This window comes from Xyrauchen texanus, chromosome 25 (genome assembly GCF_025860055.1).
Source record: "Xyrauchen texanus isolate HMW12.3.18 chromosome 25, RBS_HiC_50CHRs, whole genome shotgun sequence".
Lineage (NCBI taxonomy): Eukaryota > Metazoa > Chordata > Actinopteri > Cypriniformes > Catostomidae > Xyrauchen > Xyrauchen texanus.
Window position 1 is genome coordinate 6,543,853 of NC_068300.1, and position 22,856 is coordinate 6,566,708.

Sequence of the window (22,856 nt, forward strand, 5' to 3'; positions counted from 1 at the left end):
TCCTATTAAAAAAGTATACTGTGATTTTAGTAGAGTGGTGGTATCAGATGGTATTACCATGGTACGGAAAGATGACCATATTCATGTACAATGGGATTTACATGGCACTCAGATAATTCCATGATATGTCTATGGAACACGTCCAAAAACATGGTAAATGACTAAAAACATGGTCCATTTTTGTAAGTATATTAGCAATACCATAACTGTCTGTAATGTGGTCTGTTTTTTCTACAAGCTCTTAGAGTATTTCACTAAAGCAGCTGTATTTACACCACCTGACCATCAGAAGCCGCTCAACTTCACTTGAGGCTACAACCTTCAGTGGAATCTACAGTGTTGTATTAAATCCACATTAACAGACATTATTTAGCATTATCAATACATTTTCAGTTTGGATGTAAACTGATTGGCTGAAATCTTTCAGGAAACAAAGAAACAAACACATACAACAAATGGGTTCTAACACAAATCAGCCTCTATGTACACAAAGATAGAAACACAAACACTGAATAAATGTGAATAATTCATTACATCTACATAAACTGGTCATATAACCACCATTTTACAACAGCTACAGTAACAACAGTGAAACGACTCTACAGACAAAACGAAATCCTTTCACACACCTGAATCATGTTCACCTGAGCCGGTTTAACTCTGGAATAGTCCAGAGGATTCAGGAGACACGTTCTGACTCAGAACACCTGCAGGACAGACATTTTACAACAGATAAATGGCAGCATCAGGCAACTACCATTCGGTTGCTATCCACTTCAGCAGTATGTAGTCTGGGAGGAAACTATATTTAAACTGACCTGAACACAGCCTACATTATTTCATGTCTTTTGAGGCAAAACTAAATTAAATTTTCCTTACCTGCAATTTTCTCCATTAAAGGTATCTTTCCATCCATCCATCCATCCATCCATCCATTCACCTATCTATCTATCCATCCATCCATCCATCCATCCACCTATCTATCCATCCATCCATCCATCCATCCATCCATCCACCTATCTATCCATCCATCCATCCATCCACCTATCTATCCATCCATCCATTCACCTTTCTATCCATCCATCCATCCACCTATTCACCTATCCATCCATCCATCCAACCATCCATCCATTCACCTATCCATCCATCCATCCATCCATCCATCCATCCATCCATCCATCCATCCATCATCCATCCATCCATCCATCCATTCATCCATCCACCTATCTATCCATCCATCCATCCATTCACCTATCCATCCATCCATCCATCCATCCATCCACCTATCTATCCATCAATCCATACATTCACCTATCTATCCATCCATCCAACCATCCATCCATTCACCTATCTATCCATCCATCCATCCATCCATCCACCTATCTATCCATCCATCCACCTATCTAGCCATCCATCCACCTATCTATCCATCCATCCATCCATCCATCCATCCATCCATCCACCTATCTATCCATCCATCCACCTATCTAGCCATCCATCCACCTATCTATCCATCCATCCATCCATCCATCCCTCCATTTGCCTATCTATCCATCTATCTATTCACCTATCTATCCATCTATCCAGTAATCCATCCATCCATCAATCTATTCATCCATCTTTCTATCCACCTATCTATCCATCCATATATCTATCTGTCAATCCATCCATCCATCCATCCATCCATCTACTGTATAAATACATCCATCTAATAATCAATCTATCCACCTATCTATTTATCCATCCATTCATCCATCCATCCATCTTTCTATCCACCTATCTATCCATCCATCCATCCATCTAATAATCTATCTATCCACCTATCTATCCATCCATCAATCCATCCAAATATCTATCTATCTATCTATCCATCCATCCATCCATCCATCCATCCAATAATCGTTCTACCTATCCACCTGTCTATCATCTATCTATCCATCCATCCATCCAATAATATATCTTTCTATCCTCCTATCTATCCATCATCTATCTCTCCTCCCATCTATCCATCCATCCACCACACTGGCGGCCAAAAGTTTGGAATAATGTTCAGATTTTGCTGTTTCGGAAGGAAATTGGTACTTTTATTCACCAAAGTGGCATTCAGCTGATCACAAACTATAGTCAGGACAATAATAACGTGAACAATTAAACTTAAACTACTTCAAAGAGTTCTCATCAAAATATCCTCCACGTGCAGCAACGACAGCTTTGCAGATCTTTGTTATTCTAGCTGTCAGTTTGTCCAGATACTCAGATGACCTTTCACCCCACACTTCCTGTAGCACTTGCCATAGATGTGACTGTCTTGTCAGGCTCTTCTCACACACCTCACAGTCTAACTGATCCCACAAAAGCTCAATGGGGTTCAGATCCGTAACACTCTTTTCCAGTTATCTGTTGTCCAATGTCTGTTTCTTTGCCCACTCGAACCTTTTCTTTTTTCTGTTTCAAAAGTGTTTTTATCTTTGCAATTCTTCCCATAATGCACTCCTGAGTCTTCTCTTTACTGTTGTACATGAAACTGGTGTTGAGCAGGTAGAATTCAATGAAGCTGTCAGCGGAGGACATGTGAGGCGTCTATTTCTCAAACTACAGACTCTGATGTACTTATCCTCTTGTTTAGTTTTAGATAAGGTGTTTGAGTGATGCTGCTGTCTACATTTGATCAAAAATGACTTTTTTCAAATAGTTATGGGGCAGTTGTTTACATCATTAATGTCCTGACTATAGTTTGTGATCAGTTGAATGCCACTTTGGTGAATTAAAGTATCAATTTCCTTCCGAAACAGCAAAATCTGTACATTATTCCAAACTTTTGGCCACCAGTTTATCCATCCATCCAGAAATCAATATTTCTATCCACCTATCATTCATCCATCCATCTACCTGTCTGCTTGTCTGCAAATTCAGCGCTCTTCTTTTCGTGAACTGCCTGTTCAAAAGCTATACCATCACATCCTGTCTCACTGCTAAATCTCTCCTGGATCCCGCAGGTTACTCATCAAAGTCTTATTCAAACTAACTTCACTCTCACTTTGCACCGCAGTGTCTCGTCTGTCCCCTATAATTCATCTGAATCACACAGCAGGGGCTTTGAGAGTCTGTGAGGAATTTCTTCTGTTCTTTCAGGAATGTTCCCCAATAATTCCCGCAGGTCGAGCGCTCTCATTAGTCGGCAGTGCACCGTGGCACACAGAATGAGGGATTGTGTACTTTCAGTTAAAAAAATCCCAGCAAATATAGGGAGGGATTAAGTCAGAGGGGGGATTTGTTTGAAGTTTAAGCCGAAAGCTCTAAATTGGTTTAATTATTATAAATAGTAACGCTACACAACATTTAAACTGTAAAGAGGAGACCGATGTCTCTGTTATCTATAATATGGAAATCACATGAATAATATTAAGACTAAGCTGCATAAAATCAGTGGGTGAATCTCATGATAACCGAGTCCAGGTCATATTTAAACCCCAAATCCAAAAGATCAAAAACAAAGAAAATAATGATCATTTTCACGACATTTAAGCAGATTCTCCCCCAAATGTGTCGGGAGTTTTTTGTCTTTATTCTCAATGGTGATAATAATAAAACTGTTATTACTACACTCTTTATTTTTTTTTTAAAGATTTACTTATTTCAAATTCACAAAAACATCAAATTCAATTGTTAATTTTTAAAGTAAAAAAAAAAAATATAAAAATATATATATATTTTTTTTAAACAACGGACCTTAACACTTAATTTACTAATTTAAAACCATGACTTTTACTACACATAAATAACTAATATTGTCATTATATTCATGATGTTGGTCATGACTTGACTGTATTACAATGTTTGTTATTTATATGAGCATAAACTGAAGGAAGTACAACAAAAACTACCATTAATATTCAAATATCAGTAATATTAAAAGTAAAATACTGTAAAAATGCTGCAGAAATAAAATGTCAATTGATTAATGAATATTAACTGTAAAATATACAGTACATTTTTATATATATATATATTTGAAAAGACATTACGGTAGTTTTTACAATAAAATGTAAAAAAAGTGCAATTTTCCTGTATAATTAATAGTACAAATGTACATTATGTTCAACAAGAGAGCACATGTACTTTTGTACAGTAAATTATTGTTAAAATTACAGTAGAAAACTGTAATCGAGCGTATCCCACAATTCCCTGCGTGACCCAATTACATTTCATTATATTTGATGGGAATAGTTATGTTTAATCTTGTTTTTAACATCAGTTATGAACACTGACGTGTTCTGTGTTATATATGATGTAGTTTAGTTCATGTTTACTGTATTATTTAAATCTCACATGTGTCACATGACGGTGTTCAGTGTTTGTGTGTCTCTGTATGTTTATTGGTCAATACTCCTGGAAGAGACACTACTGGTGGACTTCAAGTCATCATGTGACATTCTGTAGTTGCTACGGTGATTAACGACATTATACATTATAAAGTAAACAACAGACTTTTACAGTTTCAGAAGACTAATATCACATTTATGACATTTCTTTAAAAAAAAAAAAAAAAGTTAAATTTATATCAATTTTATTTTCTTAATTTTTTTTTAAATTTAACCTATTTTTTTTTATTTATTTATTTTTACAGAGCCAGCATGTAAATTACCATTTTAAACTGTAAAATGTACAGGTTGTTCATTTTTACTGTATTTTTATACAGTGTAGAAATAGTGAATATTTTACAATGCACATCATATACAGCCCTAAATACATGTATATTATATTTAATTAGCATTTTATAATTATATATGAATATAATTATAAATAGCCTATTATATAGAGACAGTAGGCAAGGAAAGATGATTGATCTAATACAGTTTATAATCATAAAGAGAAATACAAATAAAGTCATAATCAGTAATCAGAGAAAATGAGCTTCATTGTCATGTCACAAAACAATGCAAAAATAATTATAATATTAGTAAAAAATACTACATTTTATTTCTATATTAAATAGAAAGTGATGTATAATCAATAAAGTGTATTTGATTTATTTTGGATGTCCTGGACATGTTCTTGACTAGTTTTGTGAGACTCACCCAGACGAACACAAAAGCAGATGTTGTGCAGAATGTTAATCTCAGTCACCATCCACTTGCATTGCATCTTTTGTCCATACAATAAAAGTGGATGGTGACTGAGCCACTCAGTCCTTAACATTCTGTCAAACACTTCCTTTTGTGTTCTATCAAAGAGAAAGGTCATACAGGTTTGGTACAACATGAGGGTGAATAAATAGTGTTTTATTTGGTCGACTCTCCCTTTAAAAGTCACTGAATGTGAAATTAACATTCAAAAAAAGAGAGAGAAAGAGAGTCGGAGGGATCACATCTTAAAATGCGAGCTCACGCTCTCTCTCTCATCCTAAACTCTGACACAAATAATCCCATTCCCAATCCTCCGAGACGGGAATGTTTAATATCTTTATGCAGGCAAAACTGGAGAGCATAAAAATGCAGTTAGAACATTTCTCATCCAAGTTAGTTTCAGGCGTCGTCATGTCAAAGGTCAACCGGCATTACGAGCGTGTGATTGTGGAGGGCGAGTGAGACGGAGCAATATGTCTTGTGTTTGTGTTGGATCAATGCTAGGCCTTATGACTCACACTGCAGATGCATAATATGTGTTTTATAAATGTAGTCATTTCTAAAAAGCACTTCACTATCGCCAGCAACATCGCCATCACATTTAACGGTATGTTGCATGTTTCATTTAGTGAGTGCCGTCCAGGTGTCGTTTTGGAAATAAAAGTGAAAGAATGAAAAGTTCAAAGGCTCCGTCTCACGTCACCATGTCTCCTCCAATCAGGACGAGAGTGAGCTACATCATGCCCAATCAGCAACCAGCTCAGGCAATTTACCAATAGGCAGACAGGGTGGGCGGGACTCCAGTCCCTTATAAGATCTCCTCATTGGCCAAACCTCCCCAGTCTTCAGTCTGGCTCTACATGGACAGAAACACCAGCCAATCAAACGAGCCGGTTCTACGAACCGACGGCAATCTGTGCAAATCCGGTTCATCCAATCACTGACAGCCATGTTCAAATAACATTTCGCATTATAAACTATAAATCCATGCACTGATCATCATTGTCACGTGTCTGTCAAACATGTTGAGTGATCCAAACATCATCTGCAGCCTGAAACTGAACTTTTGGTCGATTTTAGGAGTGAACGCACTTAACTGCATAGAGAGCTATAGGATGCTCCCTTGCTCCCTATTTAGTGCATGACTTAACCTCTAGTGTGCTGTCTGTCTGCACTGGTCTCAGAACAGTTTGAAATGCACCTTATATTCATCCTAACTCCATATAAAGCCTCTGAAATCAAACTTAAAACAATTCTCAATATTAAAATGCACTGTAACTATAAACAGGAGTTTGAATGAAATCCGAGTGCTATTGTCCACATTAGTGGTCGTTGTGTTTATCAGCGTGGCATTTCGTCATACGTCGCTAAAACTTTAAAAATGGCATATCAGATGAAACTAGAGACTCTGATCTTTTGACTCAAACAGGTTTCAATGTAGAAACTGCATGAGGTTTCTTACCAGATGTCGTTGTGTTGCTGTTTCTCCCAAAGACAAACTCCGCTGTGATGATGTTTTGTCACATGACTCCGTATGTCGAAAGTTTAACACCTTTCCTGACAGTCTTCTGAACTGAGATCAGTCAGTTTAAATGAAATGAAATCATGCATTGTGTATAGCGAAGCCAAAATTCAACGTCCACGTATGTGTACATGGGGTTGCACAAGGATGCTGTGAATATATATTTATTTGCTCTGATTTTGGGGTGAAATATGACCCAATCTGTTTCAAATGTAAACATCCAGTAAATCAGAAACAACTAGAAAATCATGGAAATTCATTGGTCAAAAATGGTGCTGTTGTACACATAAAAGACTGTTAATTAAAAGTCAATTAAGGTCATTTCACTATAGATTAATGAGCATCACAACTGATCTTTTGTCCTGGTCTTATGTCCCTCAGACTCATTAAAACCCAAACATAAAACCCAGAGGTGACCTCAAACCAGCACGTGAAGGCAAAAACCCACAAGTCCAGACTACGGCAGCCTGTGTGGCTCAAACTGCATGCTGAAAACATCCCTGCGGTCTATACTGTTTATCAAACTCACACTGTTAGCTTAACTTAAACAGATGAGTAAATCTGGTTAAATTGCTTTAGCATTGCTAAACCATTCCTGCTCTGTCAGTAAACTGCACATTTAGGTCACGTCTCGCTGTTAAAGCGCGGACAACACGTCTTTGTGCTCTCCTTCTCTTTTGTCTGCCTGTAATTTGGCCCTCAGGACAAAGTCTGTCAGAACCAGTCAGAGATGATAAACCGGGACTCTGTTCTGCTTTGAAGACTCCACAAACTCGTGTTTAAACAGACAGTGAATGAATGTGTCTATTTACATTTATGCATTTGGCAGACGCTTTTATCCAAAGCGACTTACAGTGCCGTTATTACAGGGACAATCCCCCCCAGAGCAACCTGGAGGTGCCTTGCTCAAGGACACAATGGTGGTGGCTGTGGGGATCGAACCAGCAACCTTCTGATTACCAGTTATGTGCTTTAGTCCACTACGCCGCCACCACTCCGATTTGCCTTTATCTGTACCTACAGTAATCCCTACATCAACCTTACTCTAGCATTAATTCAACCGTTTCTTCTGAAAGACAGCCAATCACATCATTCACTCATTAATTAATTCATTCATTATTTCATTAATTCATACATTCATTCATAGGTTCGTTCATATGTTCATTCATTCATACATTCATACGTTCATTCATACATTCATACATTCATTCATACATTCATTAATACGTTCATTCACTAATTCATTCATACATACATTCATACGTTCATTCATTCATACGTTCATGCATACATTAATGAATTAATTAATTGATTCATACATTCATTCATACGTTCGTTCATTCATTCATTCATTCATTCATACGTTCGTTCATTCATTCATTCATTCATACGTTCATTCATTCATGCATTCATTCATACATTAATTCATACATACATTCATCCATACATTCATTCATACGTTCATGCATTAATTAATTCATACATTCACTCATACGTTCATTCATTAATTCATTAATTCATACGTTCATTCATTCATTAATTCATACATTCACTCATTCGTTCATTCATTCATTCATTCATACATTCATACATAGATTTCATTCATTCATACATTAATTTAATTCATACGTTCATTCATTCATACATACATTCTTTCATACATTAATTAATACATTCATTCATACATACATTAATTAATTCATATATTCATTCATTCATACATACATTAATTCATACATTCATTCAAAGGCCCTTTTGTAGATGCATTGAGTTCATGTCAAGACATTCTTGGGCAAAATTTGAAGCAAAAAAAATAAACTGCTTGTTTTCATTAGTAACCAGTTAGGTGAATCTCACAAAACACAACCTATATATATATATATATATATATATATATATATATATATATATATATATATATATATATACACACACACACAACGGCAAGAAAAAGTATGTGAACCCTTTGGAATTAGCCGGTTTTCTGCATGAATTGGTCATTAAATGTGGTCTCATCTTCATTAAAGTCACAGCGTGCTTAGACCATCTTGTGAATAGCTAACTAAAATGTCTGAGTGCTTTTTATAAGCCAAAGTAGCTCTAACCCACACCTCCCATCTCATTTCAAACTCCTGACTCTAATTAGCCTACGGGTTCACTTACTTTCCCCACAGCACTGTGAATGTTTAATGGGACGTGTTCAATAAAGACTTGAATGATTATAATTGTTTGTGTGTTGTTAGCTTAAGCACACTGTGACTTTAATGAAGATGAGATCACATTTTATGACCAATTCATGCAGAAAACCGGCTAATTCCAAAGGGTTCACATACTTTTTCTCCCCACTGTATATGATATGGTATAATATATATGGTGAAACACAACTCTGCACATGTTCTTCACAGGTTTTGAGAGATTAACCACATAACTAATCATGCTATAGTAACTAGTTAAACTACTCTGACTGAGAAGATTTTAACATGCCATCAACTTCCTGTCCAAATCAGAATAATATATTCTCACCAGGAGGTTTTGGTTGAGGTGTTGAAGTTCATGACATGTGAAAAACCTTCACTACAGGGAGACTGCGGACTACACACACTAACATCTGAAGGGAGATTCCTAATCAATAATCAATAAATCATACCTGGAAGCAGACGGATCTGAAAATCTAGATTCTGTATTTCAGAAGAGTTCAGTCGGGCAAAAGAAGGACAGATGGAAAGCAAGAGAGGTAAATACAAAATGTCAAATAGTGTAAAAGTTTACTGCAAAAATATCATTTTAGGAATCAGTGTTTTCTGTCTTGTTTTCCAGTGAAATATATGAACATCTTTGACCTCCTGAGACCCCCGCGTGACTGCTGTGTGCATTTTACATTTCCCTGATTTGTAACTAGCAGCACCTAATAAACATGGCCTTTAAGGTTGCGCAATATAGTTCGGCGATCCCCCCGTTTGAAATCCCATCAACAACTTTTGGAGGGGGGCCCTTAGATATAATAGGCCCTGGGGCCTGTTCAAGTCCTAATCCGTCCCTGTATGTACTGATGATCATTGTCACGTGTCTGTCAAACATGTTGAGTGATCCAAACATCATCTGCAGCCTGAAACTGAACTTTTGGTTGATTTTAGGAGTGAACGCACTTAACTGCATAGAGAGCTACAGGATGCTCCCTTGCTCCCTATTTAGTGAACGACTTAACCTCCAGTGTACTGTCTGTCTGCACTGGTCTCAGAACAGTTTGAAATGCACCTTATATTCATCCTAACTCCATATAAAGCCTCTGAAAGCAACATTTTCCAGCTTTTGCATGCACGCGTTGATTCTCAATGCTCAGTGAATATAAATGAATGCATTTACATGTTAATTAATAGAATCGTATTGAACAAAATCAAATATAATAAAATGCATATTTAAATGAAGCAAAATGACCCCCCCCTTGAAAGTTATTCAATATAACAAACATGTGTCAGTGTCCACATGTGGACATCATGTTTATCAGCGTGCTGACGTGCGATAAATGAACAGATGGTTTAGCCGGCACCTCAAACTAAACTTTAAAACCAAACAGGTTTCAATAAAAAACTTTCCAGCGGCACGTTGTCTATAGGTCTGCGTCCATAGAAGCCCTTCTAAATCCAACATCCACATATGTGGACATGCTGTCACACAAGGTTAAAACAAGATATAAAACTAAGACATATTTTCAAAGATATAGTTTAAATGAAATGTATTCTTCTTTTCCCATTGGCAAATATTTTTTTTTGTTGGGATTTAGTGAGGTTTTTGCTTAAAAGAAGATGAAAAAAAAACTTTAATCTAAAAATGTAATTAAAAAACAATAGTTTCATTATCTTACACACAAACAAAAACACTTAAGGCAAAATTGTTATTTATTGAACGCCATACCAGCTTCCGTGGCAATTTATATGGTAAAACAACCACAACAATTTAAACTACAATAGAAAGTATAGTGATTAAAAACCTATAAGGTTTCTTATTTAAAATCTGTCAGCTGAATAAAACTATTTCCTCAAGGAATTGCATTGCTTTTCAAATATATGTTTCTTGTTTTATGGAAGTTTTGACATTTTTACAGGAAAACAAGACAAATATATACAGAATAAGAAAATTAATTTAGCAGATACAGTGTTAAATAATTCTGTATGACAGTAACAGAATAAAGAGAAAGAAACAGAGAGATTGGAAATGTGTGTGCCAACTGGCAGCAGCCCCTGAAATACCAGCAGTAATTACAGACTGGCATCAGTTTCCCAGCATTACTTAATTTGAAGGTGAAATATGTCATTTCTGTGCCACTAGAGGCACCAAAAAGAATTGCAATTGGAATTTTAGACCCGCCCCCAGACATACACCATTGGTCAAGTCAGAATATGTCATGGGCATACCTGTCAACACTCCCGTATTTCACACCCATCTCCCGCCCCCCTCCTGTTTCGTGGGAAGTTGAATCAAGCATCACTGGTAGATGGGAGGCAGGGCTGGACTGGTAATCTGACATACCGGGCATTTTTCCGGTGGGCCGACTCACTTTGGGGCCGATCAGGAGTGGACTGGCCATCGGGAGAACCGAAATGGGCCGAATGGGCAGCGATAAGCTAAAATGAGCCGCCAAACGGAACACAAAACGGAATACAAAACGGAATACAAAACGGAACACAAAACGGAACACAAAACGGAACATAAAACGGAACATAAAATGGAACACAAAACGGAACATAAAACGGAACACAAAACAGAACAAAACGGAACACAAAACGGAACACAAAACGGAACATAAAACGGAACATAAAACGGAACACAAAACGGAACATAAAACGGAACACAAAACAGAACAAAACGGAACACAAAACGGAACACAAAACGGAACACAAAACGGAACACAAAACGGAACACAAAACGGTGCCGCGATATGCAGAAAAGGACAGCGAGGAGAAGACTCATGTGGTGCTCTGGTAAAAAAAAAATATACATTTAATTTTAACAACAGATGGACGGAATAATTGAATTTCATATCTTGAAGCCATATCGACAATGGCCACACCTTTTGCAAAGTGTGTCGCACTGATTTTAATATCGGACACGGTGGGAAAAATTACATTACTCGGCACATTAAATCACAGCTTGTATGTATTTATCCTGCCTCTGCCAAACATCAAAATGCATACATTCTTGATTAGTGTTCAACGGGGCTAGAGAACAGTTTGGGGCTAGGGGCTACATTTGAGAAAATCTGAAATCTGTTTAGGTCAAATTTGATTAGTAGATGTTCAAAAACTATTAAAAGCCGTAAAACGTTCAGAAAGTCCAAAGGTAAAAGATCACAACTGGTTCTTCCCATATGGGTCAAAATTGACCGGTTAAGACAACGGAAGGAACTATTTGTTTTAAATGAAACTATTACATAAAAAAAACTGTATTTTATTTTTTATTTTGTTCGTTTTGATGGTCTTGACAAAGTAACAACCTACAACAAGTCCCATAACCGTGCATCATTTATAACATATTCTTTACCTGTCCCGGGTCAAAAATGACCCTAAGACATTAGTAGGGTTACACTCATCAGGAAGTCAAACTACAAATGGCTTACTTACAGTTAACTCTACATATTAAACTGAGATAGAAGAAAGTATTTCAGCATTGAAAAGAGAATTACACAAAAACACACATCAGAAAATCGAGTTTGTACTCTACAATGGAAGGGATACTCTATGCTCTGATTCTCTACACTGTAATAAACAAAGACGTCCTTTGTTTTGTTTTCCTCTGAACCAGTATGTGTGTGTGGCTGTTGTGTGAGCCAATAAACAATGAGTCATTGTGAAACAGTGGCTCAAGGGGAAATATCTACCTTTCAACTTAATGAGAAAGACAGAACTGAAGCACTAAAGCTAGAAACATACCCATACGTCAATGTGGTCCAATTTACATGTATATTTTATATTCAGTCATTTACCAGATGCTTCCATCCAAAGAAAATACCAAAGGAGCTACATAAACAATTCGTCATACAAAAGCCAAATCGTTGTACAGTTGTACGTACTTGACGCTCATTCTTGCGGCGGTAACAAACCTCAGTACACAAGGGGGCGATAGAGATACCTTCAAAAGTTTGTGCCATTAAACCAGATGATATATTTAATTATTACACGGGTCTCTGGAATACTCGATTCATCTAGTGGTCTAACAAGGCTAACAGGACAAGATTAAGACGTATCCGGTCAAGATTACAACTACACATTTGGCAGACGCTTTTATCCAAAGTGACTTACAGTGCACTTATTACAGGGACAATCCCCCTGGAACAACCTGGAGTTAAGTGCCTTGCTCAAGGACACAATGGTGGTGGCTGTGGGGTTAGAACCAGTGACCATCTGATTACCAGCCCTGTGCTTTAGCCACTACGCCACCACCTCTCCAACTTTATTTGTCATTGTGCAGAGTACAGGTAAAGAGCCAATGAAATGCAGTTGTTTTCACATATCTCAACTAAGCTGGGGTCAGAGATGAAACAGCACCCCTGGAGCAGATAGGGTCAAGAGCCTTGCTCAAGGGTCCAACAGTGGTATCTTGGCGGTGCTGGGGCTTGAACCCCTGACCTTTCAGTCAGTAACCTAGAGACTTAACCGCTCAGCCACCACCTCTTTCCTACTTCTTTGCAATCTCTACAAATAAGTTAATAAAATATTTCAACGTATGAAATGTGCTATATAAATAAACTTGCCTTGCCTTGAAAAGTAACATGTCTGGTTTGATGGCACAAACATCGGAAGGTAATTCTATCGCCCCCTTGAGTACTGAGGTTTGTTACCGCTACAGTATGCGGTGCCAGTTGCAGGTCGCGTGCACTTGAAATGCATTGGCAGGGCATTCGCGTCTGTTTCCATGTAATTGCATTGAGAATATTTCTGGTATAACATGTTCAGAACGGTATGTCACTCATATTTGGCCCGTTTTCCTTCAACTCGAACAAGCTGCTCCATACAAAATTCCATTTCAATCTTCAACATTCACATTTCTTTTGAGTTCTTTCAGTCAGCATTACTAAAATCAAATCAGCGCCTCCCCAGTGATTTCTAAATCAAAGATCTCTGCATGAACGACCGTTAAACTCAACAGGAAGTACACCCGTCTTACCTCCTGCAGGAGATCAGCCTGCTCGATGGCTTTCAGAACGTTCTTCTTCGACGTCTCCTGAGCTTCTCCTCCCAGCAGGAACTCGTCCAGGATGAAATAGGCCTTCTCGAAGTTAAAGATGATGTCCAGCTCGCACACCTGAGTTGGGGAAGAACGTTTATTGTGTTTAACAGCCTATAACGCACACATACCTCGTTCAGACTCTATCGGTGAAGACTTACACTGCCGAAGTATTTGTCGAGAAGTTCGACGTAGCGATGGATGATCTCCAGGGTGATCAGCTCGTTGTCCTGATCTTCAATGGCACAGCAGAAATACAAACTTGCGTATCTATGGGAACATAAAGAACGGAAGCTGTTTTAATACACAATCACTAATTGAATCAAATCTACATGAATATGTTTTTATAAGATTGTGTGCTCCATTTTTCAGCTAACAATTCATTTATCTTTCTTTTCTAACGCTAAGTCTCCCTCTGGATGTACGGCTGGTGAAAGCTGCTGAGTGCGCAGTTTTCTTTGTAATAAGAGTATTGCTGTGTTCAGCAGGAAGGATGTTCATTCATTTAGTCTTCAGGACGGCCACTCTTCAGCGTGTCTCATCGAGTTTGTGTGTTGGTGTGTGAGAGTGAGAGAGGCTTGAGTCTGTGTGTTTTAGACTGCAGATTTAACAGAACCGTATATTCTGCAATTGGGTTACACTGGTCACGCTGTGTTTCACACTATAAATTCAAAAGGACAGGCTCATAACGTTTATGCATTTGGCAGACGCTTTTATCCAAAGCGACTTACAGTGCACTTATTACAGGGACAATCCCCCCGGAGCAACCTGGAGTTAAGTGCCTTACTCAAGAACACAATGGTGGTGGCTGTGGGGGTTGAACCAGCGACCTTCTGATTACCAGTTTACCAGTTATGTGCATTAGACCACTACACCATCACCACTCCATAACAGGGGCGTTGCAAGACTTCAGTGACATCCAGGGTTTTCTACATGTGGGCGCCTCTCAAGGGAGGCGCTAGATATAGGCTCAAACTCAAATGAAGTGAAAAATAATTGGAACTGCTGTGAGTTATTTACAGTAGGTCCATTTCCTTGTATGTTTTAACATCAGTTACACTATTGTTTAGAGAGGAAAACCCAACAACAATGCCGAGCAGGACTGTGTGAATCTGTCTGGTTCTTTCCTACCTAACCGCTGCAGTGTCCGGATGCTAATAACTCTGTGCTGATGTGCCATAAGACAATGGATTTCTTTATGGCTAAATCCTAAACTAAAGTAGGCCTATGATTTAACTACACCCTCCACCTCCATCTCTTGCTTTAATGAAGCTGCTGGCTTGGGGCCTGGTTAGCTCAGCGTGAATTGACGCTGATTACACCCCTAGAGTCACGTGTTCGAATCCAGGGTGTGCTGAGTGACTCCAGCCAGGTCTCCTAAGCAACCAAATTGGCCCAGTTGCTAGGGAGGGTGGAGTCTATGTCCTGACCGAAGGAAGAGGTTCATTTTCATACACTTCCATAAAAATATACATCTTTTATAAGGTTTCACAGCTTTGTACCTACTTTTTGTCAACATTGTCAGACATTAAAAAACATTTATAAAATCAAGTAATATAAAACACTGCCGGCGTGCCATCAGAGGTCGAGTCGAGACTAAACACGGATTGATATTTTTATCCAAACAGACACGCATCCTCCACGCTCCCTGCTTAGCAATCCAAATGCTGTGTTTGGACAGGTACAGAGACGGAGCGTAACTGTGTTAAGAGCGAGACGCAGGGGTCAGAGGTCAGGCAAGGAGAGCTGAGAGGTAACGGCTGAGGGAATGAATCTGGAACAGAAGCAAAGCCTGATCACATATCAGACTGAGACGCTGCTGTAGACCAGAGGTCGCAAGAGGTGACGCTCATTATCACTTCAGACCAACAAAGCGTTTGCAGCCTAGCTGCATACAATGAAAATAATGCAAATCAAACAACTGTTGCTTATCTACTCTACAAAACAACTCATAGGGCTCTGGATGAGTGTGTGTGTATGATTATGCATTCCTGCTTTCAAAAAACCTTCAAAAAATTTATCTGTAGGTTTCTGGAGGTCACGGATAAATTCCACATGAAATAAAGTGCGGTACAAAATGAACAAACCCTTGAAGTGTTTCCCCGGAGATTTGCTGCATGATATGAAACAAACGATGAATAAACCAAACGTGTGGATGCATATTTTAAAAGCACTCACACTACAGAATACAAATGATACCACCACACACACACACACACACACACACACACAAACAACAGCATTATAACAACATGCTGCTAATTTCAGCTACACCATAAAACACAATAAAAATATCATACAGCGCAATTGTAATTTTTTAGCAGAGTTTTTAATTTACTTCTCTGTCACACATAGACTTTAGCGCAAATACACACAGTGTGTCCTTTGTGTCTATATTATTATAGGTGTTTGGACAGCAGCTCCAGCAGGGAGCCCCAAACTTCACTATCCCGAGCCACATTAACCAGCTCTGACTGGGGGACCCCGAGGCGTTCCCAGGCCAGTGTGGAGATGTAATCTCTCCACCTAATCCTGGGTCTTCCCCGAGGCCTCCTCCCAGCTGGACGTGCCTGAAACACCTCCCTAGGGAGGCGGCCAGGGGGCATCCTTACCAGATGCCCAAACCACCTCAACTGGTTCCTTTCGACGCAAAGGAGCAGCGGCTCTACTCCGAGCTCCTCATGGATGACTGAGCTCCTCACCCCATCTCTAAGGGAGAAGCCCGCCACCCTTCTGAGGAAGCCCATTTTGGCCGCTTGTACTCGCGACCTAGTTCTTTCGGTCATGACCCAACCTTCATGACCATAGGTGAGGGTAGGAACAAAAATTGACCGGTAGATCGAGAGCTTGCCTTCCGGCTCAGCTCTCTTTTCGTGACAACGGTGTGATAGAGCGAGTGCAATACCGCCCCCGCTGCCCCGATTCTCCGGCCAACCTCCCGCTCCATTGTCCCCTCACTCGTGAACAAGACCCCGAGGTACTTGAACTCCTTCACTTGGGGCAATACCTTCTTCCCTACCCGGAGTACGCACTCCATCGGTTTCCTGCTGAGAACCATGGCCTCAGATTTAGAGGTGCTAATCCTCATCCCAGCCGCTTCACACTCGACTGGCAAGCGATCCAGTGAGAGCTAAAGGTCACGGACCGATGATGACATGAAGACAACATCATCTGCAAAAAGCAGTGATGAGATTAATTATATTAATCACAAGAAACATGAAAGTGAAGCCTACATTTAAGACCATAATGATTAAGGAGACATAAAGGAATATTCCAGGTTCAATACAAGTTAAGTATAATCAGCAGCATTTTTGGCATAATGTGTTTTTTTTTGATGATGACGTAACGCCGTAAACCTTAAAATGACAATTTCAACCACTTTACAGCTCAAACAACAGAAGAATTCATGTAAGTGCTTTTCTGCCTTGAAACCCTCTTAAAAATTGGCCCGATTTGCCTCTATAGTGCTTCAATGTAACCACAATTTTTGCATTTTTTAAAGAAAATACTGTAACGTATCTGTACGCTTTACTTTAACTATTAACTTTGTTTTTAATGATGATTGTCATGCCGTAACAGCTGTTTTTTTTCCACTGCACAATTTGTTTAAGATTAAAATCAGCGAAAACGAAGGACTACTATGATGCTGTGAAATGGCGGAGGGCGGGGCCCGGTCGGGATTTTCACACCCGGTCCCTTATCAGGCTAATCAAGCCTCCGAGAGTGATAAAGGCCGACTGCGGATGGTGGTGCAACAGAGAGAGAGAGAGAGAGCGTTTACGGGCAGCTGTCCGACATATGTCTCCATTAGCCTGATAAGGGGCTGGGTGTGTATAATCATGACCCGGCCCCGCCCTCCGCCCTGTCACAGATGCATACATAAATAAAAAAAGTGTGTTGTGGTAATGAGGATATCATAATGACCGTCTTTTTGACCCCGTTTCCACCCGGTATTACGATGCGTTTCACATGTGGTCAGGTGAGACACATCGCTGGTTACACCTGGTCATTAAATGCACCTCCTGTGACCACTTGAGTTCGGATTTGGAGGGGAGGGTCTCTGTTTCATGATGACCTGCATCAATTGCTATGTCAGTGTGTTATGGTGCGTTCAAGTCCTCCCGGGACGTTTGTACTTAAGAGGTCTGAGATCGTAAATACAATGTGATAGTTGTAAAGAACGGCCCATTTCTCTCTTTTTATTCGATTTTTTCCACCATTGCAACAAAATGAAGAGCAAAGCCACACATTGGGTGTGTAATTAATGCGTTATCCATCTAGTTTATCACTCTTGTGTGGCTACATATAATGATGGGAAATGTAGTTTTATTGCACAAGCCTGTTGCGGCATAAACCAGCATAAATGAGTCTTATTATATAGTCATGGTTTATTCGTATACTTCATTCCAAGTGCAAACAATGAATACAGACTGATATGCACAGCCAATCCCCAAACAAAACAGAATTATTACCAGTAACAATTTGCCACTCGTAATTACGACTTTGTTGCGCCGTTCATGTGCGCTCAACTCGTAAATACGATTATTCTGGCATGACCTGAACGCAACACTTCTGCACGATAATAAAGCGCAGGAGTGTTAAGTCTGAACAGAGTCCTTCACAGGTTTAGACCACATTTAGACCTTTATTTAGTGCTCGGATCACCCGAAACGCATCTTAATACCAGGAGGAAACGGGGTCTTTCAGCGGGATAAATGTGCATAACTGTCATGAAGATCATATAATATGTACTAAAATCTTAATAGCCCTAAAACTAGGCTTCCTTTCCTATCAAATACAATTTCTTATTGATTTGGAGTGAACAGGACAAAGGCATTTTCTTGAAAGAATTTCACGACTGGAACAAAACAATAAGTATTAAACTTCAGCATGCATGTAACTCGTCTCGGCGGCTTGTTGAACAGATCAGACTTACACATTTCACCCGTCAGATGATAAAACAGCCCACGAATCCCAAAGATTTTCACTGAAGGATGGACCCAAATCAAACCTAGAGACCTGAGGCTGGACACTTTGGACTTGAGCCAGTGAGCAACCACCCATCTCGACCTAGCAACCACATAGCAACATGCTAAACACCCACTCGGGAAACACCTCAAGCATTGTAGCGGTGAGTTTTGCCACCAAATAGTTCAATAAACAGGCAGGTGGACTGTTTAAGTGTCCATTTTGATGTGTCTGTTATTGTGTGTCAATTCTCAGGTCAATGTGCCCCCCCCCCCCAATCAGATATCGGACAGAGCAGTAACACAAACTACATGTATGGATAACTTCTAAAAAAGAACGTGTGGAAATGACCCCGTTTGCCCGCAACATTCCCATTCTAGAGACCAAAAAAAAAACAAAAAAGACACATTCATCAAAGCTTTCAGTGTGTGCTTGGGGCTTAGTCAAATTCCTAAACGAATTAGTTTTCCGTTTAATTATTTTGTGCCCATAAACCAGCTTTGCATGTAAATACCTTATTAATTCTGAGAAGTCCTTTCATACTTTGCTTAAAGTCAACATGAAATCAAATTGGCCTCCTTTTACTTTTTTAATACACATTGCTGGTCTTATTGTGTAAGATTCATCTATGCATTTTATTGTCTTAGTATGTGGCTCGTTGTACATTTCACACCAGTTTCCTGGTGAAATGAACACTAGAGGCACTACAACAACAAGCACTTTTATTCCCTTTCGTCAAATTATAATTTCATATTTTATCAAAGTTTGTTTTGGCCCTTTTCCTCTCACAATGCTATCCTATGACATCTAAACACTTATACTACAGCGCTTGACTCATTGTGACGTTTGCATCACATAACCAACAACATTTACAAGCTTGTTCGAATGCGGTCAAATTGGGCGATAGCTCAACTGATAGATGCAAAGGACAAGGGTACGAGTCCTGAAGAGCACACAAGTTGACATGAGAGCCGAAAGTGAACGGGTGTGTTCACACTTGCAGTTCGGTTCTATTGGTCTGAATCAAAAAGAAAATGATACATTTAGTCCTGGTTCGTTTAGCGTTCACACTGGCATTTTTAACACCGAAACTAACGATACAAAATCAAAGGCATCAGGAAAACGTCATGACCTTATTGGACAGCTTTTATGACGATATATATATATAACTTACCGAACATCCAAAACAATGCAGGCGAAATGCGCTCGTTATATTTATATATGTATATTTGGTGGGATTTTTACCAGCTGGGATCAAACGAAGAGTTAATAAAATGTGTAAAGGAGTTACAACAGCACCAGGAATTCCTCAGTTGTGCACTCAAATGAAGATATGCTGTAAGGACGGTGGATGGCGGTTCAGACGCCTGTCCCGAACTGTAATGGGAAACATAGCTCCTATGATGAGAAGAACCAGGTATGCTTGAGGCCAGTATTAGGCAAATTACTTCCTGTTTTTGGTCCGTTAAGACATATTTGGTCCATGTTGCGTTCATATATCAATCGAACCGCACCAGAGTTTGTTTGGAAGTGGACCGAGTCCCACTATTCAGGCGGTCTCGGCCCACTTGTGTGGTGCGCATCAAGGTTCGGGTGACAGCGTTCACACTTGTTCAAATGAACCGCACTAACAGAGCAATCGCATCAGAGTTCGTTTTAATTGAACCAATTATGACACAATCGGTTATGTTTTATTTAGGGTTTCAGGTTTAAGGTAGGGAGGTCGGTTTTATTGATTATAACTCGATAGAGCATTAACCATAAACACCTCATCTGTTTGGGAAAACATTTAACTCGCTATTAGCGCCACCCAGTGGACATCTCACCTCAGAACTGTCATGACACGAGTATCATTTTGCAAACCTGTTGCCACAGTCACAGAAATATGATGGGATCCTTTAAATCTTTCTACGGGTATTTACTTGTTCCACCTCTAAAATAACGTTATTTTCCAGCTAACGTAAACAGTCCCTCTTATTCTTCAACCACCTGTCATAGAGAGACCACTTTTCACCATCTAATCAATTACCAATGGATAAAGTCAAGTCCCAAACTCTCATTGAATATCCTGTTTCACTTCAAAATACATCATGTTACACAAGTGTCATTTGACTTTAATACATAATAGAACATAATGAGCAAAACTTAGAAGTAAAAGGAAGCACTGCTTTGACTAAAGTCAGCCTTGGTCTAATATTTAAAGACATACGCCATCAAGTTTTTCTTGGATGAATCAGTAGCTAAGACATAATTCATTAACTATAACTATTTAATTATAAACAAAAAAACATAATTGCAAAACCACAGAGCTCACTCTATACACACATGAAGACTGTGCCTGCACACACTGAATGGATTTATAGCCTGTAAATAAAACAGTAGGCAATCGTCAACGATAACCATTTCCAACCATATGCTGCATTGTTATTACATGACCACATCACGGTGCATGCGAGTGGCGTGTAGTTATTATGTCTGCTATAAAATGGTTATTTAAATGCTTTAATTTTGGCAGTCCATGCTAATAATGACTCAAAATAGAGAGGATAAAAATTGGGGTTGATATTGTGCGACACAATATTTGGGGATCCTCAAACAAACTGAGCAATGTTTTGGGAAATTGAGTAAAAAATGTCCAGTTTTAGGTAAGTTACTCAAAAAAAGTAATCCATTACTAATTACTTCTCTTAAAAAATCATAATCAGATTACTTTATTGATTACTTAGTAGTAATCACGTTACAAATGACTTTACTTACTTTACTAATTAACTTTTTAAAACACATTCACGCTTAAAGTCAAATGACTGTCTCATATATTAACGTCTAAAAACTCATTATATATGATTATATTAGGGCCGTCAATCGATTACAATTTTTTATTAAATTATTTACATGGTATGCCGATTAATCAAACTTAATCGTATATATAAATATTTGTAGAGAAAGCCCCTCAAATAACAATCATTTAATATTAAATGATGAAATAATGATAAATTAGTAATATTTTAATAATTACAAATAAAATATTAGTACACCTGTGTCAGATGGACGCCTTTGAAGCGTCTCACTTTGGTTGCTTCGCATCATAAACATACAATGTTTAGGTCGCTGAGTCAAGTTCAACGTAGTTTAAAACGTATAAAACACGTCTTGAGATCCCTGTATTTGGATTTGCGCTCCATGAAGTGCTTGAACGCAAGAACGTGTCCTCATCTTGTGCTGTCTGCTGTCGGTGAGTGTAGTTTGCTCTTTGTATAAGCTGCCCGTTGCCTATACAGCTGGAGTTTTGCTTACTGCCCCCTGGAGAAAACAGGTGGTACTTCAAGTTTCAACTGCTTCGATGGTATGAATATTCCTTCTTTCTGGGAAATGATTAATTTTAGTTATTTTTTTATATAATTAATCACACTGAAATGACTCGTTAAATTGACAACCCTAATTACAATGTCTATACACTCCTTTCAGCTGTCACACAAACGCAAACAGATGCACATGTGAACAATTAACGAATGGCCTATCATTGTAAATCAAATAACGCATTGAGAGGTAATTAAGTCAGTAACTGTAATCTGATTACAAGAATTTTAAATGTAACAATTTTCACTTCTTTGATTTACAGTAAGATTACAGTACTTTGTAATCAGATTACTTCCAACACTGGAAATTGCTTCAGTTATGGTTGACTGCATATTGAGATACGATAAGAGAAAGTTAAAAACTCTATGGACACGCCAGCGGCATTTTATCACGAAAATATGTCTACGCTTAAAAAGCTAAAGTCTACGTATACATAAGTCAAACATATGAGGTATCATTTGAAAGTTTAGAATCTGAACTTTTCAGAGATAACCATCAATTTTGCATTTATGCTACTTAAAATAACAAAATAAGGCCACGAAACATTCACATTGAAAATGAGCGCCCTCTAGAGGAAACGGGGTAGAACTATTTATATGAAAATAAAAGTCATAGCACCTAAATCAACAAGTCATATATCAAATGAAAGCTCTCACTCACAG

At 38.7% G+C, this 22,856-nt stretch overlaps 1 protein-coding gene across 6 annotated transcripts in view; it reads right to left on the minus strand.

Annotated features, from left to right (window-relative positions):
- Positions 1–22,856, minus strand: part of LOC127619170 (AP-1 complex subunit sigma-2) — a 33,685-nt gene that overhangs the window by 8,718 nt on the left and 2,111 nt on the right. For 2 of the 6 annotated variants that reach the window (XM_052091959.1, XM_052091961.1), the window contains exons 3-4: positions 14,031–14,139; positions 13,810–13,947 (exon numbers count right to left, since the gene is read on the minus strand). In XM_052091959.1, the coding sequence (XP_051947919.1) occupies positions 13,810–13,947; positions 14,031–14,139 (247 nt within the window). Of the gene's footprint in view, positions 1–629; positions 708–5,898; positions 5,983–9,295; positions 9,327–13,809; positions 13,948–14,030; positions 14,140–22,856 lie in introns of those variants that run through there. The other 4 variants (XM_052091957.1, XR_007967538.1, XM_052091960.1 and 1 more) reach the window with 4 other exon arrangements.